Source organism: Melanotaenia boesemani, chromosome 2 (genome assembly GCF_017639745.1).
Source record: "Melanotaenia boesemani isolate fMelBoe1 chromosome 2, fMelBoe1.pri, whole genome shotgun sequence".
Lineage (NCBI taxonomy): Eukaryota > Metazoa > Chordata > Actinopteri > Atheriniformes > Melanotaeniidae > Melanotaenia > Melanotaenia boesemani.
In genome coordinates, this window is record NC_055683.1 from 31,613,185 (window position 1) to 31,639,754 (window position 26,570).

General features: G+C 38.1%; 2 protein-coding genes across 2 annotated transcripts; one reads left to right on the forward strand and one right to left on the reverse strand.

The window, feature by feature from the left end:
- Positions 1-379: 379 nt before the first annotated feature.
- rprml (reprimo-like) lies at positions 380-1,585 on the reverse strand. The gene has a single exon (XM_041971435.1). The coding sequence runs from the start codon at positions 1,192-1,194 to the stop codon at positions 859-861; it is 336 nt and encodes a 111-aa protein (XP_041827369.1). The 5' UTR covers positions 1,195-1,585; the 3' UTR covers positions 380-858.
- Positions 1,586-11,630: 10,045 nt separating this feature from the next.
- On the forward strand, positions 11,631-25,316 carry itgb3a (integrin beta 3a). Its single transcript, XM_041975061.1, has 15 exons — positions 11,631-11,799; positions 13,190-13,275; positions 13,522-13,720; positions 13,859-14,111; positions 14,250-14,412; positions 14,532-14,693; positions 14,784-14,879; positions 14,993-15,082; positions 15,168-15,302; positions 15,377-15,806; positions 22,354-22,576; positions 23,336-23,436; positions 23,642-23,761; positions 24,108-24,274; positions 24,414-25,316. The coding sequence occupies exons 1-15, from the start codon at positions 11,733-11,735 to the stop codon at positions 24,480-24,482; spliced, it is 2,361 nt and encodes a 786-aa protein (XP_041830995.1). The 5' UTR covers positions 11,631-11,732; the 3' UTR covers positions 24,483-25,316.
- Positions 25,317-26,570: the final 1,254 nt, after the last annotated feature.

A 26,570-nucleotide genomic window follows, 5' to 3' on the forward strand; every position in this document is an offset into this window, starting at 1 on the left:
ATTGAATCTGATGAGGTGTAAAGGGAAGAGGGGTCACTTCACTGGTTTCAAAAAGTTTCTTCAGTTTGGTATAAATTAATCATGAATCAGTTCTAATTCTAATGAATTATAAAAAAAATGAAAATTAAATACAGCTCCAAACTTGAATTCTTGAAACGTGTTTTGCAATGCTCAAATATTATCCAACTGATAAAGAAATTACTAAATTTAACATGTTTATTTCAATATTTTAATTGCATGCTGCAATTTCAATTTATTACAAAATAATTCATGCAGCATTTTAGTGGTTTCAAAAGTGCAAAAACGAGTCAAAAATCACTTTACAGATCAATCAGCGAGCATGCCAAACTGGATCACAATCACACCATACATTTTTTTGTTCAAAGAATCAACAAAATATCAGTATTCAGTGTTTTTAACGAAACGATATCAATAAAAATACTTTAAGGAGAATACCCACACATCCATCATAGAGTACAGTGGCAGGCGTGGAACTTTAAGAATTCACAATCATGCTTGTGGACATACTTTTTGTCATTTAAAATTTACCAAAAAAAAATAACCAACCTAAACATGAGGTAACAGCTTGTAAACATTGTCATTACTTTGCTCAAGTTGGCAATAATAAATTCACTCAAAAATATTTAACAATTCGGTCCACTTGTAAACAAATGCTTGAATTTTACGCACAAACATTGGTCGCTGAACTACTTTCCTGTAGTCGTTCATCGGAAGGAAATGTGAAGTTTTGCATATCTTTCTCCTCCAGGACACACAAAAATGCAGATCTTGAGATTTCGAATCCGCACCCAGGTCATGGTACTGGATCTTTTTTCCACTGCATCTGACCTCAGTACTCTAGCTAAGCCCAATCATGACAGTTTCCACATCTTTGGAGGGTCTCCGTTCTTTCACCAGGAAGTTAATCATGCTTTCTGATTTGATCATAAGGTTACACCCGAGAAAAAATATACCGAACATGACAGTGAGTGACAAGACACACAGCACCGCGATTTGCACCACACGCATGACTAAGAGTTTGCGTTCGTCTTGCAGCAGCACCAGGGACCCTCCGCCGTCGCCGGTCACCGTGGCGTCCGTGCTGTTACTTGAGAATATATCCAGAGCCCCGGCAAGGGTCTGACTGCCGTTAAACAGCGCGCCCTGGGTCACGTTGAAGATGGAAACATTCATGTTTCTTTTCGGTTACTGCAACAAAACACACGACTCCAGTTGACAGGCGCACAGTCTCACCACAAAACCTGGACTCCAAGCAAATCCTACTTCATATGACTGTTCAGATTAAAGATAATAAGAGGAAGGAAAAACGACACGCTTTCAATGTCCAGATCAACTGGCAGACATAAGAGTTCTGCTACTGCTTCAGTGCGTAATGACCGCATCCACATGGCCAGACCGCTACAGTTAGAGTGTCGTATCAGGTGCGTAAAAAGTAAGTTTCAAGTTAAAGTCCACGTTTGGTGGATTTTTAAGTGAGTCTTCTAGGCGGTGCGCAAAGTGCGGCACGGTGTTTCTCACCGTGAAATATGAGACACTCCCTGTGCGCCTGTGTTCTCCCGCGACCGTTCCCTCCGTAGTGCGTTTTAAAGTGATGATGAATTCCCCTTGGAGCACACCACCACCACCCCTCACTGGGGGAGGTGGTTAGGCGGCCTCGGACTCTTAGGTGTGTAAGCAACCAAGAAAACAGAGAAGTCGACAAGAAAGAAATAATAATGTATTTTAATCGCATTTGTTCTCTTCCAAATATTTTAATGTCATTTAACTTTTAAAGAGCAAGATGTTTATTCAAAAATTCTTTTACAAGTGTAGTTCCCTGCAGACAGGCAGTGCACGTCTACTTTTCATTCAGAAACATTGGAAGAAATGTCTTGTTAACGTGAATATTCCCAAGTAAAACTACTAAAATTGTTTATTTAGACATACTGTATATTCATGATATATGAAAGTGTCTAAAACTACCTGAAAGACATTTTGAACTGAGTTAAAGCCAGTATGAGCAGCAGAATATTTGGAAAAAAAAACTTGGAGAGTTATTTATAAAGTTTAATGTAGTTGCTTAGGAAAGCATTACTGTGACATGGAAGCCTTGAGAGATGAATATAGGCACAGTGAGCTGTAACTTGGAGATGAAGACTTGAATTAATAAAATATGATTGAACTTTTGCAAATGTGTATCAGAAATAGGGCCTCCCCTGCTTTCTTTGAGCAAGTTATTTTTCTCCCCAGACTGGAGCTTAAATTAAATTCCTCAACATCTGATGTTTATTGGATTAGTTATTGGAAGGTGTCATTCAAAGACAACTTGTCTTTCAAGTATTTCAGACAGCAGCTTTGGCAGGTGAATGTGACACCATTGCAACCTCTTTTATCAAGACGGACAAGCTTCAAGAGACCTTCTAAGCAAATATTATTAATGTGGAGTGGCCTTCAAAATCATGATCCTGGTATTAATCACGCATAACAATTCATGCAGATTGTGAGGTTTTATTTGTCTGAAGTAAATTGTTAAGGCTGGCAGGCTGCATCTATGAGCAATTTCCATTTGAATACTAAGTAGTTTTGTTACCTGCATTTATTTAATCAAACATAATTTGATTAATTGGTTTGAAACTTGAAATTTGTTTCAATAAGCTAAAGTTTAGCTCTAATAGGCGAGCGGTGCTTCAATCTAAATAAATCTTTGTAATCTTATTTCATTCTTTTATCATCACACCACAGCTGGAAACTGCTATTAAAATTTTTTTCTCGAAATTTAATAGTTACATAGACAGTTTCTTTTTAAATAATTCACCTCACTTATATGGATGCGAAACTGACAAGTTGTTTCAACAAAGAAGAAGAAGAAAAGCTACTAAGATACTTCAAGAACCTCTCCAATACCCGTGAGCAGTGTCTATGAGATTAATCTGCTGTTTGCTCAGAAACAAAGGCCATGAAATTCAATTTGCAATGCTCCTGATATCTGCGTAAGCAGCTTTCAGCAAGCAACTAACAAGCATGTGTACAAACAATGATTAGCTCCATCCACAAACACCTTTCATGAGCTTGAGGGGTGGTTTGTTTTCAGATAATTTATTAATGGCTGGTAACAGAGGAACAATGCATAGTTGATGTTGACAATAAGATCAAATTATCCCATTGGCTTTTAGACTTAATTGCAACAAATTAATCAGCAGCATGTATTCAGCTGCACAATTTTGTTCTGTTATTCTCTGCAGTCATTATGGAAAATACTGTATAGTTGCACCTAATCTTTCTGTCAATATGTAAATCCTCTGCTACCTAACATTGCCACTTTGAGGCTTTACACAACAAAACTTCAAAGAATACAAAAAAAGGGGGGGGGGGGGGGGGTGCTGGTGAAGCCAAGAAGAAAAAGACTTCAATAAATATGTCACTTTTTGCGCTATCAAATCCTTGAGAAAATGTGGCACCTCATTCTTAAGAAGTTTATGTTTTCAACACTTGATACACTAAAAACCCTGTTGCTGATTTTATCATTTGATCTTGATGGGGATTTTATGTGAATGGCGCACATTTCATTGATGGACCACTCACAGAAAGAGATACGTTTTCTACTTAGTGATTATTGTTTGTTTAACTATAAATACTGTATATTCATAGGAGGCTGCATACATGAACGTGACGGTCTGACTTGTTCCTAAGCAACAGAAGACCTGTGAGCCCAGTGACAGATGGTTGGTAAAGTTATTTTGGTTTAGAGGAGAAAGAAAGGGAGGGGACAATGAGGCGCCTTTACTGAGAAGAAGCGGTGGTGAATCCAGGGCACAGTGACTGGGGTGGAACACAATAACAGTGCATGGTGGCCATGGCGTAGTGGACATCAAAGTCTTAATGAACAGCAAGTGGAGTGCTATCTGCTTCTGCATGTTTAGATGTTTCCTATAAACATAGAAGTGAAAAGAGCCCACAGAAAAGTCCAGTCTGCTCTGATTAGTCAGTTCCAGAAGGCCTGAGCAGACACCACCCATCAATTTGCACCTTTGTGGTGATGAGGTGGGAACATGAACATTCGAGGAACTGTGCTGAAAACCAGACATCATGTAGTTATTACCTCATCATTTCCATTACCTGTTGTTTCTTTCAGCTTCACCCATTGTTGTGCTAGCTTGTGTTAAAATCAAAATTAACCAAGCCCCCCCCCCCCCCCCCCCCCCCCCCAAAAAAAAACAAAAAACAAACAAACAAATCCTTTACTCATCAGACCAGACGTTTTCCCATCTTCTATTGTCCAGTTTGGGTGAGTATGTGTAAATTGTAGCCTCAGTTTCCTGTTCTTAGCTGACAGGAGTGGCACCCGGTGTGGACTTCTGTCGCTGTAGCACAGCTTCTTCAAGGTTTGGTGTATTGTGCATGCAGAGATGGTATGAGGCATTCCTTTGTTGTAAGCAGTGGTTATTTGAATTACTGTTACCTATCATCTCTAACCAGTCTGCCCATTTTCCTATGACCTCTGATAGCAACGAGAAATTTTGTCCAGACAACTGCCATTGACTAGATATTTTCTCTTTGTCTGACCATTTTTGTAAACCCTAGAGATGGTTGTGTGTAAAAATCCCAGTAGATCAGCAGTTTCTGAAATACACAGATCAGCCCTTCTCGCACCAACAACCAAATTACATTAAAAGTCACTTAAATCCCTTTTTTTCCCCATTCCTGGTGCATGGCAAGAACTTTAGTAAGTTGCCTGTACCATGCCTGCAAGCCTAAATGTACTGAGTTGCTGCCATGTGATTGGCGGATTTGTGTTAAAAGGTAATTGAATGGGTGCACCCAATAAAGTGGCCTATAAGTGTATGTATGCTGTCCTGACAGGGTTGCTGCATTTTCATTTGACCACATGATGGTGCTAAAATGCCTGAAGAACACTTGATTTTTTTTTTTTTTTTTTTTTATCTAATCATCCTGTTCGGCCACTGATGAAGATGTAAACAGAGAAAAATTTAAATAAAGAAAAAGTTGCTTTTTTTCACATAGACTGGATATTGAGATCCTTCTTGGTTTTGAAAGTATTATTTTAAATATTGAATGAAAGCCAAATGTAATACAAACTACACAAATCGAAAATTCAAATAAAGTGTACAACATAAAATAATATTTAAACTTTTAAACTCTCATGAGCCATAGAGGGTTGTAATAGAAGAACTCTTTGCTAAATTCCTGCAGCCTTTGGCTTAAATTAGATTAATTCTCTTGTTCTATGGCAAAAGCATTTGGCAACCCTATCCATGACAAGCGACTTCTCTGTGTCACTCCTATTGAGCCGTCATCGTGCACACGTTGCAACGAGAAGCTGTACTCACATGCTGCGCTGCAAGAGCTAGAAAAGAAAACAGCTGATTCTGAAGAAATAATATTAGTACATGATAACATGAGGATTTGAGATTTTCAGAGCCACATTCATGAATTCCTGCTCACCTCTAAAGGAAAGATATGCGTTTTAAATCTGAACTTATTTTACATTAGGTCACAGTTATTTTTGGAGAAATGCTTATCTCATGCTCCAGCTACAGTAAATTGCCCAAGTTTAGGTAGAATGTTTTCCTCCATCAATACATTTGTAGTAATATTCTATTTGTGTTATGATAGCTGGAAACTGACTTTTTAAAGCTTTCCTCAGCAGTTTTAAAAGCTAGAGTAAAACTGTTTTCAGCTCTGCAATCATAACATCACCTTGTCTATTTCACCTTGAGAATGAAACCTCTGAGTTGAGTTTTTCTTAAGTGGAATAAAATAAAATAACTAAATAAGAAAGACTGATAAAAAAATGTGATCATCCAGTGATCTTAAAAGTAAATTGATAGTTATGAAATTGTCCACCTCTGGTTCAGTGTTCATGTCAGTATCATGGTTCTACTAGGACTTAAAATCCACTGTACCATTAATCAGAGCTGTGGAGATTATCCTGTCATGGGTCTCTGGACTCCATTGTCTGCCCTTCTGTTTCTTCCTTTTCCCCCTTGTGTTTGCGTTTTGTGTGTGGGGGTGTGGCTGTTTCCTCTAACAGGTTCCTAAGGCACAGTTGCCATTCATCTACTCATTACACCAGCAGTATGCACAGTCCATCCTTCATTCAACGCCAGATTGTTAAACTAACAACATGTGGTATCTGGTCTACTTCATTCTTGAGAATTTTGTCTTGCTCATGTTTCAGGCCTAATTTGTGCATTGTTTTTTTCAGAGAACCCTGCTTAAGCTCCGCATACTGTTGGATATACCTCACCTCCTGGTCCTGACCCAATCCTGCATCCACAGCCCTCTAAATCAACTCAAGGAACCAAAGTTCATCTGTCTGCCCACTTGCGGTTCCTCCAAGTGCACCAGACTTTTTTTCACACAATAAAACCCTTTTGTTTCTCAGCTGTAGATCCCTGTCTGCTTTCTGGGTCTGCAACCTTGCCGCTGTGACATATCCTCCTAAAATTACTCAATTTGCTTTAAACCTTGTCAATCTAGCTCAGAAAAACAGATGCTCCAGACTTGGCACAACATTTATCAGTGAAAGTTAAATTCTGTAACAGTTCACACAGTGTAAAATACTTAAGCCTTATGGACACCTTGATTTCTAGCACAAAATTTCAACATCAAAATTGATTAAATATCATGAAAATAATGTGGCCATTTGAGATTGAGATAAATTTGGTTAATTTAGACTGGCTCCAATTTATTTGTTGTGAACACATTCAGGATAACCAAAGTGAATGTGAAGTAATGAAACACAGAAGTGGGAATGCCATGATATGGGCTTACATGGGTGCATGGATGTGAAAGTACCAAAACACTGGCTAACAAGATGAGCTGCAGTCTCCAGAGGTTTTGCAGAGAAGTTTTTTTTTCCAAGGTGATAAATTAAAGTTAAAGAAAGAATTAATTAAATAATAATTGAGCGATTATTGATTATTCTTTTTACTCAATAATTATTAATATTATATTAATATTATATTCTATTATTAATATTAATGGTTAAATAATGAATTAATAACTAATTAAAGAAGAAAAATGCCCAATTATGAATATAATGCCTTCCTATCTGTACTTCCATTTGTTGTACTGAATTCCCACTGTAAGGTTCTTTTTAATACACAGAAAAGTTGGTAATAATAGGGCCAAATGTACCACTAAAATTTGATGGAATTTTCTTTACTTTTCTCAATAGTTTTACTTGTATTTTTTAAGTTGTGCATTGTATCTTAGGAACAAGAACTTCCTATCAAAATGTATCTATAGTCCTGTGCTCTGGAGTCACCCGAGATTAGTTTTCTCCTCTCAAAGTTCTTTAGTTTAACATCGTTTTAGTATCCTAATGACTGACTTATCTCCAGAATCACAGAGCCATAGTACCAAGTGTGCAAAGACACATGAGAAATACATATTCATGAAGAATTGAACCTTTTGTAATTGTTACCCTCTAAATTTGAGTTATATGTTTTACTGCCTGTATTATGTTTACATTTAGACAGTGTTGTTGGGATTTTTAATTATTTGAATGTTAAAGTTGTCACACTCACCGCTACGTCTACCTCATGTGTTTTATCATTGAATGGTAAATAGCCGTGATATATCGTGGTTGTGTCTAGACTGCCAAAACCGAAGAAGAAGAAGCTACGTGTTTTACTGGCAGTTAAAATGGTGTTGGATAAGAACTTAAAGACACACTACATAACTTTCTGACCTTAAAACTCTGCATTCCACACTCATTTGGTGGCACAGTGACATCTATAATGTGCATTTTTGAAGCCTTTGCTGCCCAGCAGCATCCCAAGGCTGAGAAACCACACTATACAACTTTTTCTTCCGGGACTCCGCATCACACACTAGCAAGCCGATATAAACACACTGGCCGTATTGAACACGCACCATGGCTGATTCAGCGAGGAAACACAAGAAGACATTATTAAAGGAAGAGAAGAAAGGAGAGAGAGTGAGAGAGTGAGATATAAGATCCAAGATAAGACTGTCTTACTGGCTGGAGAGAGCTCACAGTACAGGTAGGATATAAGATGGATGCCGAATTAGCCATCGATAGGAACATCTGCAAAACATCTGTTGTTTGTCCTTTATAACTAATCTTTAATAAATTCAATTCAATCACTTGCTAACAATCCAAGTAAATATTTTGATTTGGTTTAAATATTTTCCTTTTTGTTCATTGTGGCATCATTCCTTGAATGCCACAGAGCTATGAAAGTACAGAATTTTCTGTGTTTGGATTAACAGACATATCCATGACTGCAATAGGAAGTGTGTGTGGAAGTACACATATTCTGTTTTTGGATTAGCAGAAATATCCATGCAGCTGGGAATTTTCTGCCAAGACTTTCTCTCTTTTTTTACGGAAAAATTTCTGAGGATCCACAAAGTAAAGGGTTGTATTATTTACTGTCAGAGGATGAGGATTTAGATGATTTTAACACCCAATTTGTTCTGAAATTAACAAACTAGTCAAGACCAGTGATAATAAACCCCATGACGTGTTTTGTCTGCTTATTCTCAGAAGGTGAAGTGAAGGAGCAACTGAGGACACGTCTTTTGGAAAATGAGTCAACCTTCCTCTCAGATGTTCTCCCTGCAGGTGTCTACAGTACAGGCTGTCAGAAGGCTTGAAACAGTTCTTCCGGTCAGATCTGGGGTAGACACAGGGATGGCCAATAGGATTTCAGTGGTAGCAGTGTGCTGAGGCACCCCAGTCTTTCCATTAAAACTAGAGTTGAAGAGGAAAGTTTCAACTAAACATATGAGAGCTGGCAGCCTAGCAACACAAACTAAGTGAAGAAATCCTTAGCGACAGAGATTTGCAGCGTGACCCCACCCTCCTCCTTACACCACTTCTTTCTAATAGTGATGCTGACCCAGGGCTTGACACGACTCATGACTCAAAATAGACACACCCTTTTGAGCCTTGTCACCTGACATTCCTCAAAGCATCCCCCCTTTCCAATTAACTCTTCTTCCCAAGATGCTCCAGTATTAGCTAATCAAAGCAAATACAGGACCTCTATTGAGCCTCGTGTCCCTGGGTGTGCTTGAAGAGTGTGTGTAAACAATTAAATGCTGGCAAGCATGACAAGAGCAAAGTTCCCTTTTAGAAAAAAAAGATGTTATATATAGAGAGAATGTTAGAGGCCATGTTTTAAATTGAAAAGTTTTGCCACATTTGGGGCTACTAATCACATACAGTCATTAATTACATACTGGTATCAATTGCAGCAGCAGCACGCAGCAGTGTTGCCCCCACATTAACCCTACACTACACAACCATCAGTCATTAAAGCTACTTGAAGGAGATAATGACTTCATTGCTTTTGCAGAGATTTGAGCATGCAGCAACCCGAAAGGCAGATGAAAATCTATTTGTTTCAAAAAAAGATTACAGATTTCATCACTCTCACTGAAGAAATCTCTGTTCTGTCTCTTTTAGAAGCAGACATGCACTTAGCCACCACCCAAAGCCTTCAATTCCATTTAAGAACATCTCCACATCTCAGGCTAGCATAGTGTGTTGTGTCTCCTCACCAAATTCAGTCAGTTTGTCTTCTTTGTTCCTTCAATTCCTTTCTCTCAGTCTATATGTCATATTTAACAGCAGGCTGCATTGGACTTCCAACAGCTGTAAGACATTTAAAAAAAATAATAAATAAAATAAAACAAGGAAGAAAGGCCTCTTGTACTTTTTCCAATCTCCATCCTAGTGTATTCTGAGCTAAATTTTTATTTACTAATGTTTATTTTCTCCTTATATAAGCCATCACCCCAGGGTGGGAAATGCCCTCAGATCCAGAGGGAAGAAGGTCAGATTGCAAAGCAAAACAACACAACTACACATTGTCCCACATCAGCGATTGAGGGGCACATTTCATAAGTCGGCTGACGGTGCACCTGAGAAAAACTCATATCGCCCCCACTTGACCCTCACACCTGCCAGTTAAACTGGCAAAACAGGAGAGCTAAGCCGTCTGAGGTTGAACAAACACTGATTTTTCTGAGTGTGATTGAGTTTCGATATGGGCTCCTTGCAACAACATTCTTACACTGAAAAGCTTAAAAGGCTCTGGATAGATCTGTAACGCAGGTCAGGACCCTTCCATCCCCCCTCTCTCCCTCCTCTTCCTCCCTCCCCACCTGTTCTCTACTTGTTCAGCCTTAATTGGCTGCCATCTGACCCAGCCTGTAGGTTTTTATTGAGGACAAGCAGCGCTATGCTTTTCCCAAAATGCCATTCATGTGAGGGGGCGTTTGCCACAGGTGGCTTTATTGCCAATAAATCCAAATCAGAAATTACTGGAGAAAGAGTTTCATTACCCACAGTGTACCTGTACCATCCACCTACACTGAAAGCTTGATGCCAGGAGAATAGTTGCCCATTATAGCTTTTCTACTTAGTTCTTTATTTCTGTCATTTCTTCTTTGTGGCAGTTCTTGGATATGGGTGGCAGTAACTTAGCAACAGGCTGGAGAGTAAGAGCATGGCACAGGAATAAAGATTCAATAAATGGACAAGTGCAGAGATAAGAAGTATTGTCTGCTTCTACAAGCCTCACCACTCCCCATCACACACTTCCCATAAGCTGATTCCTGTGGAGCAGTCTGTTTTTTTCTTATTCTTAAATCCCACTTTCTGCCTCATTTTGATTTTATTGTGTTTTTCACTTGCTTTAAATCCTGGCAAGTTTATGAACATTTCATCATTTATCCGAATGGGTGATGTTCTCTGTGGTGCGTTCTTATCACATTCATTTATTTAGACTGTTTCTAGGGAATTCAGATTACCCTTTAATAGTGTACAACAAAGACAGCAAACACAAACACAAACACAAAGTTGTACACACGTTCCCATAGCATTTAATGGGAAAGTGTGTCCAAACTTATGACTGGTAGTGTATCTTGAAATGCCACCCTCTGGATACAATCAAATCTTAGGTCAGGTCTGTTAAACCTGTGTAAAAACATTAAAGATTATGGTGCAGGTTTTCCAGTTTTGCTAGTTTTGCTGTTTTCTACACTATTTGTGCAGGATACAAATTGTAAAAAGCTGTACTCCTTTAAGTCCAGCAGAGGACAGTGTGACATGGAAAGACATTCTTATTTATTTTAAATAGTTTTAAGACTAATCAACAAATCACATTCATACCTAGTCAAGCTCAAAATTTTAATTAGCTTCTGCAGATTCTGTTCCGTTTTTATATTAAACTATTTAATCTATTCAATTTTTCAGAAAAGGTCTATGAGTTCATTCATATTTTTTAAGTGTATACCATTTTGCTCTATAATGTAAAAAAACACACCCAGTGATTTAATAAACTATAGCCAAAACAGTGGCCCTCTAATACTGCCTTTGTACCCAGTCTATCACTCGTCATTGTGGTTTCGGAGTTTCCAAAGATGCAGTTCATTAAGTAAAATTGCATTATGTCCAGATGTTAAAATTAAGGTCTTTGCAAATCTGTCAGCTGTTTGACTCATTCATATCTGATGCAGACCAACCAACTAATCTGTCACCCAGATTTTTTTTAAAAAGGACATTCCAGCTCTACGCTTCCGTAAGAAACGAGTTTGAGCATGCCATAAAGATGTGGTTTAAGTCTGATGTATAAGTCAATGTTTGACCCAGCAGCACGCGGAAAGGGGAAAGGCGTTCAAGCTGAGAAGAAGCGAAGCAAGCCCACAGCTCCGTTGCTCTCCCTCCAGTCATGGGATCTCCATTAAACCGTTTATCTTTACTGTTTCTCTTTTTCTCCGTATTGCCAACCATCTGGGGTAAGAAGTTTTCTTTCTTGTGTTAACTTTTAAAACTTTCACCTGTTCAAGCGACCTGGCACCTTTCTAGCCTGTTAGGGCTCATTTGAAGGTGTCATATTCTGTTAATGATTACATTATGGTTTATGTGTTGGTGGTTACAATTATTTCATTAATAAAACCTATACTGTCGAAGGGAACAGACTCATTTATTGTTGGCAGACTCCAACGGGGCGACCCTGTTTAGCGTAATTGCGCGGCTCCACTGATCCGTTCTCCACTTTTCCTTATAAGGGAGCGAAAACAGCTGGGATGCGTTTCCCAGGGCGAGGTTATCTCCACGTGTTCCCTGTTACACAGCTGGAAAATTAAGATTTCTTTTAGTATCGAATAATAAATGTTTAAATTTTCGCTTAAAATGTTCAGTCTAAACACAAAATAAACCCCAGCCCACTTTTTTCTAATCCAATGGTTCCCAACCCGGGGTGCTTGATCCCCCAAGGGGGTCCTCAAGAAGCACAGGGGTCCACGAAATTTGACGGAGCCTGTGCTGTGGTTAAAATCAAGGCTATTTCCACACAGAGAAGAGTTGAGCTATTCAACTATATTTTAAAAAATAAAAAGGCTACCTGGGCCACACCTTATCCAATAACGTTTCGTCCATGTACCATGGTTTGTTGTGAGATACAGTAGTGGAGTAGTTCATGTCTGACCTTGATCTTTCCTTGTGCGTTTTGTAGTTGCATGAAGGGGGTCTTCATGCAACTACCACAATACAACCATAATATATCATAGTTAATACATAATGTCAAGGATGGGCTGAAAAAACACTTACTATCGACCTAATGCATAATACATACTTTTACTTGATTTGGGAGCTGATAGTGTTAGATTGAAATAATATATATATATATATATATATATATATATATATATATATATATATATATATATATATACCCACAAAGAGTGAGGGATATTTAACTTTAAAGTGAAATTACCTAGAGAACAGTATGTTGTGCAATAAGTACTTAAACACAGAAAAGTTGTACATGTGCATTTAAAAGTTTAGAGAAAGGCAAATTAAGTTCCCCTGGAAAGGTTATAATGGATTTTAAGTTAATTCTAACATCATGCAAAAAGATGAATATCCATACTAGATAGATAGATAGATAGATAGATTTTATTGAACCACACCCACAGTAGATGGAGGGGACTTGATCTGTGTAATGCATTTAATGTGGTTTGCAAAAACATGCTGCCTCTCCATGAGCCAATTCACATGTAATAGTTCACGTTCAGTGTAATGATGGTTATTTAATGGACTATTTCTCCTACTTTCTTCCAAGTTTTCCTTATGTTCAGTGTAATGCTGTTTTTTTTTTTCTTCCCACTGGTGTCATTTTTACAGGCTCTAACATCTGCACATCACGAGGAGTCACCACTTGTAAAGATTGCCTGGCCATTCACCCTAGCTGTGCATGGTGCTCTCAGAAGGTAAAAAAGAAGAAAAATTAAACATAGTGTATAGCTGTCCTTCCCATCCACTGCTTCAGCAAGTTGTAACAGGAACCCATCTCTTCCTGCATTTTTTTGTTGTCTTATCATGATTTCTTCATGGTAAATCTTCAGTAATAAAATTATGAGGGGAAATTTCCCCATGTTGAAAATTTCTCAGTGCAAACATTTTCATTTGCATTCTCTTTATTTGAGTGCCCAACAGAATGCATGTTGTTGTTTCAGGAGTTTGGGAGGGGAGGATCCAGTGTTTCTCGCTGTGATCTAGAACAAAATCTCCTGAATGGAGGGTGCAGCACTGTGGAGTATCCCTCCAGCACCTTAACTATTCTGAAGAATGACCCACTCAGTAACAAGGCTTCGGGTACAGCTGATGACGTCACTCAGGTCAGGCCTCAGAAAATCCGAATGACACTAAGACCAGGTATGTTGTCACTCAAAACTGCAACAAATTATTGCATTTATCAATCAAGGATAGTTGAAGACTGATTTCTGTTATCATTTTCATTTAAAAAATAGATTAAAGCTGAAGTACATCATTGGCCTTCTCTTTTCCTCTCAGGTGATTCCAAGCGTTTCACTGTGAGTGTGAAACAGGTGGCGGATTACCCTGTGGACCTCTACTACCTGATGGATCTCTCATTTTCAATGAAGGATGACTTGTCTCGGCTGAGTTACTTGGGCAACAAGCTTGCTGAGACCATGGCCAAAACCACAAGCAATCTGCGCATGGGGTTTGGAGCCTTTGTGGACAAAACTACATCCCCGTACATGGAGATCTACCCTCCAGAGGCAGTCACAAACCCTTGCTTTGAGTATGTAGGGAGACTGAGGAGCTGAGATTTTAATTTTCTTGTATGCTGATTAGAAAGTCTACCCAGTTGAGTTTAAAAACTTAAAACTGACTATTTACCTTGATCAACTTCTTCCTCTCACTCATCTTTTATGAACAGGATTAATCAACAATGCCAGGCTCAGTTCGGGTTCAAGCATGTTTTGTCACTAACAGACAAGGTTGCTCGCTTCACTGAGGAGGTGGGGAAACAGCAGATATCTAGAAATAGAGATGCTCCTGAGGGTGGATTTGATGCCATAATGCAGGCTGTGGTGTGCAAGGTAAAAAAAAAAAAAGAAAAAATGTTGTTGCGCACACAAATTATCTCTTATGTTCAAATGTGGTTGTAAACATAAATATAATTTCTTGTTGCATTAACGTTTTGGTCCATCTGTATTAGGACAAGATCGGGTGGCGTCCGGATGCCTCACATCTTCTGGTATTTACCACTGATGCCACAACTCACACCGCTCTTGATGCGCGCATAGCTGGTATCGTCCAGCCCAATGATGGACAGTGTCACCTCGACAGTAACAACATCTACAACAAAACTACAGTCCTGGTACAAGGAGAAACTTTAATTTTTAACTATTTTAAGAGCTAGTGGGCTAACTGATGCTCATTAAAACTTTGTGGTTTTTGTGTCTTCCAGGACTATCCTTCCTTAGCGCTCATAACGGAGAAAATGTCTGAAAACAACATCAATTTAATTTTTGCTGTGACTAAATATGTGGTACCACTTTACGTGGTAATCAAAATGTTCTACTTGAGCTATTGCATGAAATATTTTTATGATGAGATATTTAAAAAACATAAAAAAAAACATGGTCATTATCTCTCCTCATGTCCCTTTTCTCCTAGGATTACAGTAAACTCATTCCAGGCACAACTGTGGGAATGCTATCTGATGACTCTGGAAATGTCATTCAACTGATTGAGGAGGCCTATGCGGTGAGGACTGAAATATGGAAAATATGTAGATTGCACCAGTTTATCTCATAATCTAACATGTGACTGATGACTTTATGCTGAGCAGAGAATTCGTTCTCAAGTGGAGCTGGAGGTGTTGGGAGTCCCAGATGAGTTGAATCTCTTATTTAATGCCTCTTGTTTAAATGGAGAGGTCATACCTGGAATCAAGTCCTGCTCTGGTCTGAAGATTGGAGACACAGTAGGTATTAGCTAAAATGTTTATAAGTTGCATCCATGTCCATGTTTGATATCAGAGATATTTCTCATTTTCAGGTGTCATTCAGTGTGGAGGCACAGCTGCGAGGTTGCCCAAAGGAAAAAAGTCAGACTTTTACTATCAAACCTCTCGGCTTTAAGGATTCCCTGGAGGTTACTGTGGATTTTGCTTGTAGCTGCAACTGTGAGGCAACATCTCAAACCAACAGTCCCTTCTGTAGCAACGGCAACGGGACCTACGAGTGCGGCGTTTGCCTGTGTCACCAGGGTCGATTGGGTCCGCAATGCGAGTGTTCATTAGAGGATTACACTTCATCTGATGACTCCAGCTGCATGCCCAAACCAGGCAGCCCGATCTGCAGTGGAAGAGGCAACTGTTTATGTGGACAGTGCTCCTGTCAACCAAATGATTTTGGTCAGGTGTGGGGAAAGTTCTGCGAATGTGACGATTTCAACTGCTTACGCTTCAAAGGGGCTCTGTGCTCTGGTGAGTAGAGGAAATCCTTTTTGCACCGTCACAATGCTCATGAGTTGTGTCTGAGGTTTTGTAAAAAATCAGCTGAACATATCGTAGAAAAATAAATGAGGAGGTGCTTTGTTGTTAAACCTTCACTATAGCAACCAATTAAACAACAATGAAAATAACACATTATTTAGTTTACCCTGTCACAAAGATGTAATATAAAGTATTTTTTTAAAAAGCAACATAATTAAAAACTAGATTATTGTAATGCTAAAAAATGTCAAAAACATATCTGATGGGACATTTTAAAACTAATTAGATCAAATGCAACTGGTTAGTGATGTAATGAATAATAATACTAACTATAAAAAGAACTTAGAGAAAAGGCACACTCCTTCACAAATAAAGAGGAAGTTCACCACACTGTGAAAGACATGGGGACAAATAATTTCAGCAAAAAAATTAAGCAAATTTATTTTTGGTCAATTATTTCTCCCTTTTGACAATACCAAATGGTGTTGTATTATACAAAATTTGAAAGTCTGATCAGTCACTTTGACAACAAGGTATAACTTGTGAGGATCATGTGTGTGTGTGTTTGTGTGTGAAATCAGGAAGCTGAAAAATATTGCAAGATTCCTGTAGCTGTTCCACAGAAGTACAGTATTTACAAATTGTACCACTGCAAAGGTGCCTAACCACACTTTCTAACATTGTATAATAAAACACTATTTGGTATTAATAAAGAGGAGCACTAATCAACGCAAATTCCCTTTGTGCCATGTTTACTGCACATAAGGAAAACTTGGAAGAAAGTAGGAGATATAGTCCATTAAATAACTGAAGCATCCTAAGACTATTACAGGGTACCAGGTTTAAACTAGTATTGAATGGTTAACTTCTTCAAGCTTTTAGATATTCAGGCCCTCTTGGACACAAAGTGCACAGTCAAGTAGTAAAAACAAACAAATAAATAAATAAAAATAAAGATGTTTTCCCTAACCCCCTTCCTTGATCTTTATAAGGAAAATATTACAGGGTTAACGAAAGATTAGACAAATTAGAGAAGAGGAACTTTGGAAGAGACATTAAAACTTCACTGTGAATGTAACCATACTCATTTCACTACAGACCCATATCCCCATGCTGTGGTGACGCTAGATGCTTGCACATGTCCCACAGAAACACATTAAATACTAAACTGACATGTTTTGATCACATTCTTTCACAGAGGCTATATGAGATATTTCACATTAATATACGCTTGATTTTTAAGGTTGATCATTTAAACAGGGTGGGAAAAGTCCCAAATCGGGAAGATACTGTTATCACAGGCTGCTGGACTCAACCTCCTGTCCTTATATTTAAGCACAATAATCACAGTTAGTGTAAATAGAATTTAATATACAAACAGAATGTCATAGATTAAAATAAAAATACTCTAGTTGAGAATTTAGTATATTGGCACTATGAATTTTTTGACAAAAAGCATCTGCTTCACGGGATTCATTCATTCAAACCTATTTCCTCGGTTTTCTGAGCATTTGCTGCTTTGGTGTTACACACTTCCACTCGATCAGTTTGTAGCAGAAATATTCAAATCTGGGCACATTATGTGCATGGTTGCATAAACATAAATAATGTGTTACAGTGTTTTTTTTAAGTTGCTAAGCATGTAGCCCATAGAAAATTACATAAGTCACAAGTTACATTAAATGACCCACCACTTCCTTTTCTCTCTTCACCTTACCATGCAAGGACATAGTTGTTACTCTCCACTCTGTAAACACATCTCAGTGAGTTTACATAGTTTCTCTGTTACACAGCATGAAAAAAGCTTTTTAAAAGACCATCACTAGCAATGTCTTTTTTGCTTATAATTAGTGCATGAATAATTATATTCATAACAAAAAAGCGAAATGTAAATATAATTTTATAAATGACTCATTCATTTTCAGGCCTGTATACTTAGTGTGTGTATTCTGTTAAGACCAAGTCAGAAAACACACTCAACTGTTGTTTCCTTTGTTTGACTGGAGTTCTTATCATGTACAGGGAGTGCTGCATGATGAGCTCTTAAGTCTATACAGCTCAGTGCACAGTTGCTCAATTACAAAACTTTAATAGCTTTTGTCATTGGGTAATTCAACATAATAGCAGTCTGGGGGGTGTGATTGTAAGGATGAAGGGTGAACAACAACACTACAGGAAAATGTTCTGTTATCTTTATGTCCTTTAGGCACAACACACATTAGTTGTGCAAATTGGTTATCTCCTAAGGTTTCTCTTTTAGTATTTTGAGTCCTGAGCTACAAATAAGGCACATGGAGTTGGAAAACACATTCAATTGGTGTTTTACTGTTAATATTATTGCCCTTATTATGTTAAAACAGCTTTAACCTGCAGGATGAGGTCTATCTGAGACCTCATTAGCCCCGTAGTGGCGGTACAAGAGTCCTCAAGTAGTGAGTGAGCTGTTTTATCTTTATTGGTTTTAATTGGTGGTATTTTTAAGGGTGTTCACCATCCTAACTGCTGCAGCTAACAACCATTGTTTTTGCATTGTATTTTGTACATTTTAACTTGGGCACATTTTTTTATTTAAATGAGAGCCTTGTTTTTTTTTTTGTTTTTTTTTTTGTTTGTGTGTTTGTTTGTTTTGCTTTGTTTTTTTTTACATTGCCAATGTCCGTCTCATGTTTTATCCCTGGAGCTGGTTTCTGATATGCTGTAAATGGGAGCTCATTTGGGATAGCAGATGTGGTAAAGGTCTGTTATGTCTGGCAGGGAAGTTGGCAGCAGATGTTTTGGGTGTTTGGGATTGCAGGGTGGGGTCTCTGCCTATGTGGTATGTTCTGGCACATCCTGTAGATCTTTGATCAGACTGGGGTCTTGGTATTTTGGAAACTGGGTCAGCACCTTAGGCTCTTTGTTGTGTTCCTTAAGCCCTAACCTTAGTGCAGTTTTAAGCTGTTCATAAATGCACACTGTCCCAGTGGTGGAGACCATTTCCATCATGGAGGTGCTGCTGTGTGGTGATGGTGTGCTTGATCTGCAGAGATTAGTTTGATCATAATGGTTAAAGTAAACTCGACATAAATACCAGAAACAATGTTTTCCCAACAGAACATTGACTTTAACAGTGTTCATCACTACCTGAGTATCAGTTTAATCATTGGCAAACTGGGACTTTTCTACAAGCATGTCAAGTTTGTACCATCACAGAAAAACTCTAAAGAGAAGTTGTTGATTTCATGGCTTTTAGTTAACACCCATGGCTTACGTATACATGCATCTACACCCACAAAAGGAGAAATTATGCAAGACAGTGTAGAGACCTATGAGATTACTAAATTGCAGTCTCACCACAGTCTGAATGTTGTCTTTAAAGAGCGAGTGTCCCTCAGTCCCACCTTAATTGGGAGTTATCTTAATCCAGGGCTTTAAAAACAATGCCATCATTGATATTCTATGGCTGGGTTATTATTTATTTATTTATTTTTTTCATTGCTGACGGGCTGCATGGGAGCAGGAGTCAGCAAGCATAGCTCTGGGACACATATATATGAGGGGAGGGAGAACAAGAACGTTTGCATTCCACTGTTGGAAGTTCACCTCCCTTTTTTCCCTTCCTCTCTCCTCTGTCAGTAGTCTCCTCTGTTTACGCTGCCTGCTTCCCTGTCCATGGCCTTTTATCATGCCCAGTCTGTTAAAGTCCTCTGAAACTCCAGCATGTTATTAACCAAATGGACAGTCTTACTGAGAAAGAAGCAGGATGCTGACTAACAATTCACTTTATGTGTGAATCAACTCTTCCAGTAATGATTAGAAGGAAACTACTAAATCTTTATGAATAGTCAGATTTTCCTTCTTCTCACAGGGTCTACACATCTTAACTGTTGTCTTATTGACGAGGTGAGACAGATAAGTCAGTGGCTAAGCATAGTGAGACTGTTAACCATTAACACCAGCGACGGCCCTCTGGGATCTCATTCCAGATAAAAACACAATCTGAAAGAGAAGCTACAGTGGACGCGGTGGATTCCAGGGAATTCTTTCCTTAAGTTTACAACTGCAGAGGATTTGTTTTGAAACATTTAAACAGCAGCCCTTGAACCCACTGTGATATTTCATACGGCAGTCATGCCCCCCACCTCCATTCTGATCCAGCTGGGCTGTGACTCACTCACTTTGGTCTTAGTCATCCTGTGTCAAATCCTGTTGATTTCCTGCAGTCTCAGGGGCTCTGGTGTTGTTTTTAAGGTTTCTTAATGTGCTGATGTACGGTGTCTTTCAGTAATCCACAGAGAAAAACTCACCCTGAGATCCAGTCATTAGATGATTGCTTCGTACTAACATGATTTCTACAACAGCCACACTTCAGAGCTCTGTATGCTTTAGTAAAGTCTGAAGATGTGTTTGTGCATGTCTGCCTATCTTCAAAAGGAGCCAGGCAATCATTAGACACAATCTGCTTTCACAACAGAACGTCTTCTGCTTTTGTTGGAATTGGGTTTATTAGGATGTCGGATTCCAGGTAATGCAGATGCAGTTAGTCACCAACTGTTTTCAAAAAAAGAAACTGACCTTAACCATTTATTTCTAATGCAGATTTTTTATACATAACATAACTGACCAACTAATTAATTGAACTAAATAATGACAAGACGCATAAATTTAATTTTAGATCGTAGAAAAGAAGTTTATTACTTAAATTACAACCCTAAACATAACAGTGAACAACTCACTGCTGATTACATGATTCCAAAAAAATATTGCAGGTGCATGCTGTGTGAACTTGCCTGTGCATACACACACCCACGGCCACGTTACCATCACAACTTAACATCTTGTCCCAGAGACTCAATCTTTTTTCTGGGTAAAACAAAGAGACTAATTAAATATTAAGAAATGCCATTAGCCATCCCACACATACACAGATATAGTAATGATTCCTGGTGCAGTTGCGCTGTGTGTTTTTTGTACTTTTGTTTACCCAGCCTCGCCCATATGTTGAAAACATTTTTTAGTGAATATCAATCAAGATGCAACAACAGAGGTGAGTGCACCCCTGTGCAAAGTTGTATCATACTTCACTTACTACATTTTTTTCAAGTGTTAAAGTGTTTTCTAGCATAAATGATCAAAACCACATTTAAAATAGAAGCCCTATAAATTCCATATGACCCACAATTATGATATTTGAAGTTACACCAGAATTTTTTTCTGTTTTTGTTGATGAACTGCTTTAGTCTGTAAGTTTGCATCATGACTCCATCTGGAAAAAGTATTGCCAGAAGAAGAAAAAACATGACTATAACACTTTGACTGAATACTATACAATCAATCAGCTTAAGATCAGTGGATGGCACAGTTGCAGCAGTGATCAGGACATACAGAATATGACATTGCACAGCTAACTGCAGCATGCTGCTTTCTTACTGTCTTCCTCTGAAAATGACACAGCCCAGTACTTCAGGCTTGGCACGTGAGTCATCAGTTTAAAGTCTCTGCGACAGCTCAGAAAGTGCAAAGGTCGTTGTGCAACTTCAATAGGCAACGTCAAATGAAAATAAGTTTGCTTAATCGTGGCACAAAATTAGAAGATTGGTCTTTAAAGGAAAACATGGAATAAAAAGCCTGATGTCAGAAATTTTAGTTCTGACACCAGGAGAAATGTATTCAGCTCAGATATGGTCCTTTCTCAGTAAATCCAGAATCCAGAAGTATCAGTGAGTTTGGGTTATGTTTTTGCTTTAGTTCTTGTTTGGTTTCTGTTTGTGTTCTTGTTTTATTTCTGTCTGTTCCTTCTGTTTTCTACTTAGCATTCACTTCCCAGCTGGTTCTCAGTTGCTAATTGGTACATCTGCTCCTTGTTTTCTTTGCTCATGGCCAAATCCTCATCTACCCTGTCCAGGATTGTCATTGTGTCATCCCAGTTTTACTTAGTTAGTTTTTACATTAGTCTGTTAGGTTTTTTTTATTATTATTATTATAGTTATTCAGTAATCCTGCCTTTGCAGCACCTTTAGTTTTGTTTAGTAAATCTTACTTTCACGTACCTGCAGCCTTTTATTCTGCATTTGGGTGCTTTCTTCTGAATCTGAAAATGGTTTATAACAGATAAAGGTCTGCATAAGTGGAGAAGGTTTAGAAAAGATTTCATTAATCTCACCATGTATTTCAATTTATAGAGGCTTTGTTGAAGTGGAATGCTCCATTATAATAAATGTACATAGTACAAGGACAAAATTGCATACAAAGAAAATAGAAATATTTGAAAATTCTGGCCCAACAAAGATTACAGAGTGACTTGAGTTTAAATCTCCAGAAGTTTGTGCAACACTGGTATCCTCCATGATGAGTTCTGCCATTAGTAATAAAGGTTGCACAGTTTTAGCTTTAGATAGAATTTAGATTTCATGCAGGACCTTTAAATTAAAAGCAATGCATTTATTGTGTTTTTGAAGCATTTGACCTAAAAGTTCACTAATGTTAAATATTGCAACTTTTAAATGTTGTTATTTTAAAGCGAAATTTTTATCCTGCTAGTTTTCTTTTATTCTTCCAGGTCATGGTAAGTGTGACTGTGGTTTCTGCCGGTGTGATGCTGGTTGGAAAGGCGAAAACTGTAACTGCACCACCCGTACCGACACCTGCAAGTCTAGTATGGGCCCATTGTGCAGCGGCCGAGGCAACTGTGAGTGTGGCGTGTGTCAGTGCACACAGCCTGGTGCTTATGGAGATACCTGTGAGAAATGCCCCACCTGTCCTGATTCCTGCACTATAAAAAAGTGAGTGAACCCTCTAAGACATGCTATTTTTGCATCCACTCTAACTTGAAAACTGGCATTTTAACCCAATTGAAGTTCAAGAGGAAAACTTATGTAGTTTCTGAAATGGAAAAAAAAAGATTATGGATATGTGTAGTATCCTCACAGACTTCCTAAACTCCATTCTTGCCTATGCTCACTAGCAACCACTTCACAGCACTATCACCTGCTGTTAGTAAGTAAAATATGTTCTGGTTTCTAACTCTAAAGATAAACACGGTGTTATTGTAGTTCACACATATAAATGAGACAACAATATCAGTGAATGATTTTAATATAAACTGTATATAACATGTGGTAATGGCTTATACCAAATGCAAACAGTTGTGCAGGTTCTGCAGGTGATAGAGTTTCTGCCATGTCTATGAAATTATTATTAAACTCACATTTGATGAGAAATCTTGTTTGGGATCAGGGATTAAAATGAATGATTTTGCCATCTTTTGGCTGAACCAGTTGCTTATACAAGAATCTACAGTAAAAAAGAAGTGATGCTTTGTTGCATGTTCAACATACCAATCTCACAAACCTCCCCCTAATTCAAACAAGGTATCAGTAGGCACACTCTTCTCGCTGCCTTGACACTCGAATGCCAACATTTCTTGTTTTTCTTTCTATTAATTTGTACAATCCATCTATGTTAAATCTAACATGCTGCCACTAAAGAGAGTCAGGTTTGAACTGTGTGAATTGTACAAAAGTGTGTTTCTGTCCTTGCAGGGAGTGTGTCGAGTGTCAGCACTTCAAGAGAGGACAGTATACCACTGACAACAGCTGCAACAGAATCTGCAAAACTGATATACGAGTTGTGGATGAACTGGGTAAGAGCTCCTCCATCTCTGATCTCTCCACACGCCGTGATCCTGGCCTGTTCTACTGTTGCGTTCTTGCTCTTGATCATAATCCCTTGAAAGAGGTTGTAGGCTGCAGACTTTGTGATCAAAGTATTTTGTTGACTGATGAATTCATGCTTTCAAAGAGAGCTTCTGGCTTTAAAACCTTTTTCTCATTTTCGCTGTCTTACAGTTTTCCATGAAAGTAATGCAGTGAATTGTTCATACAAAGATGAGAATGACTGCATTGTGCACTTCCAGTATTATGAAGATGAACTTGGCAACTCCATCCTGTTTGTGGTAAAAGAACCAGGTACTGTAACAGTTTGTAGCCGTTCTGGGAAATTTAAACTACCAGAGACAGACCATTATCCATTTGGCACATTATCAGAACAGAATAGTGTGTTCTTAAATGCTTTTCCTGTCAGTGGGGGAACAATGTGTGCATCCAGAAATGTGTCATTATGTAAGAACAGAGCATGAGATGGTTGCACAGCTACACTGTGCCACAAAACAGAAACTCTTTACAAAGTGATGAGTTGCAAGATGATTGTGACATGAATATTTGGCATGTCTGGCATGCCCTGAAGTTTTCCAGTGCTGAACAAACACACTGGAGCTCATTCTCTTTGACTGTGTTCCTGTCCCTCATCCCTCAGAGTGCCCTGAGGGTCCTGACATCTTAGTGGTGCTCTTGTCGGTGGCTGGAGCCATTCTGTTACTGGGCCTTGTTGGTTTGCTCATCTGGAAGCTGCTGGTCACTATCCATGATCGCAAAGAGTACGCCAAGTTTGAGGAGGAGAAAGCCAAAGCCAAATGGGATACGGTGAGAAATAATTACAATGCTTAAAGCTCCACATTCAGGGATTGGCTGAGTATGGCAGGGCTCTATAGGAGAAAATCTAAACTTTACTGTAGAAAATTTGATTAAATTAATTAGCATTACCTCTGTTTTTATTTCCCAGGCTCACAATCCATTGTATAAAGGGGCTACCTCCACTTTTACCAACGTAACATACCAAGGAAACAACTAAACTAAACACAATGGGGAAAAACTCAGGGGTCAACAGATGGAATGTAGCAGCACAGAAATGGATGAGAAGACACTGAAATGAGACCAGCTGCTGTCACAGAAAAGTAGTTATAACTAACAACAACTCAGTGTGGTAACTGTATATACGGTAATAATAATTGAAATAGTTAATATTTGTCTCCTCTTATGCTTTCTCCACTGGGTCACATTTAAAGCATTCTCTACTGTATGTGCATTTACAGAGGAGGCTATTAACATGCATGTTGTATGTTTACATTTAGGAGAACTGCTGCTGAAAGTCATGATACATACAGTACTTTTTCACCACTGCTGTAGTTGTTGTTAAAGATATTTTGTATTGTGGAACTGGTACCAGTCAAAAGTTGTTGTTTTTTTCTTTTTACTTTGATTTGGTTTGGTGCAGACTGTAAAAAGCAGCAGGCACAATGCTGCAGATTTATAGCAAATTCTGAGGTCTGTATTATATTCAAATGCAGTCGTAACTTTAAAAATGTCATAATACAATTCTTTATCAACACATAATTGCCTCTGTTTGGGCTTGATGGGATTTTTATTTGTTTATTGTGTTTGAGAAATGTTTGACTGCTTTCAGTTTTCCATTGAATGGATTTCATTGCACAGTAGATGATATGGGGAATGACTGAAGCCCTGTTGTCAACTTACAGGGACTTTCAAAAGTATTGCCCCTGCTGCTGGCAGATCTCTTTATCTCTTTTGTTATGTAAAATTAAAACTGAAAAAAAAAATCCAAATTAATAGAGAGAAAGGAAAAATATCTATAAAAAGAAAGAAGTGGTGCATAGAAATGTGTCTGCTGATCTGGTCACTGAGGTTTCAGCTTCCTGTCTTAACTCATCACCAGTATTGTTTTTGCAGTGAGCATAAAGTCAGTATTTCCAATCATGTAACATTTAGATTGCTCATAGAGGGACCTTGACTGCTAATTTTCTGAATTCGGAAGGTAAACTGGTAGCACCAGAGGTTTATTTTAGGTCCTTCATAGAAAAAGAGCTGCGTACATAAATGCACAACTTTTTTTTTGTTTGTTTGTTTTCTCTCTCTTAACCACTTTGATTAATTTGTGTGGGAGGGTTCATGTTTGAAACTTCTCAACATCTGTGGTCTGCAAGCCCACTGATGTTTATCACACTTTATATATATATACTATTATGTTTCTTCACCAACGTTTGTGTCATCTTTTCACATTCTGCTTTTAGCCTTTTATTTTTATTATTTTACTGTTTGAGCTTTATATTTTTGATCCAAAACAATACGTGACTTTTTTAGAACATGAATGAATCAACAATCAATGAGCTGGGTTTGTTTTTTTTAAGGTGTTTGTTCTCAGCTTTATGATGTATTTTTAATTTTGATTAAAAAATAAAAATGAAAAAAAGTATTTGATCTCATCTCATTTCAGCAAAAAACCTGAATATTTAATTTTACCTCCTTCCCAGCTTTAACAGCAAAATGTTTAAGTAGTAAAATAGAAACTCTTCCTTTTTTGTGAAAATAATGTGAATTATTACACAAATCAATATACAAATATTGTTTTGGTATCACATTTGAAGAAGATGAAGTTGTCTGCTTGTTTCTTTCTAATCTGTGTCAGACTGCATCTTGTCAACACTTAGCGCTGCATTAGGTAAGAATATTGCATTTCCTCTTGAGTAAATTTAGCCTCTGCGGTCTTTACATTATTTGCTTTTGCTTTGCTGGTATGCAGTCAGTTGCAGACTTTAGTAGTAGTATGAAAACATATTTTGGGGACATGTTCATCCAATTTTAATTTCTTTTATAGTGATATCCTCCTAAGACCCGACAATTCATTTTTGTCCTCTGTGCAGGACATGAGTCTCAGACCTCTAAGTCAAGCATTGTTTATAGTATGTATGTGATTACTACTTTTCCTTTAAGAAAACATCTTGAACTCTCTTTTTTGATGTCCCTGTTGTGGGGGTGTGGCCAACACAGCACATACAGTGTCTTTTCAAAATGGAGGGAATTTCAATTTTCATGTTTTACAACAACCAGAGAGATAAGTCAACAATTTTTGACTAATATCTTT

Excerpts from the sequence above, each read along its gene's own strand:
- rprml (XM_041971435.1), bottom strand. The coding sequence starts at position 1,194 with ATGAATGTTTCCATCTTCAACGTGACCCAGGGCGCGCTGTTTAACGGC.
- itgb3a (XM_041975061.1), top strand. The coding sequence starts at position 11,733 with ATGGGATCTCCATTAAACCGTTTATCTTTACTGTTTCTCTTTTTCTCC. Across the intron at positions 14,880-14,992 it reads ATGTGGTACCACTTTACGTG|GATTACAGTAAACTCATTCC; the intron begins GTAATCAAAATG and ends CTTTTCTCCTAG. Across the intron at positions 23,437-23,641 it reads ACGAGTTGTGGATGAACTGG|TTTTCCATGAAAGTAATGCA; the intron begins GTAAGAGCTCCT and ends GCTGTCTTACAG.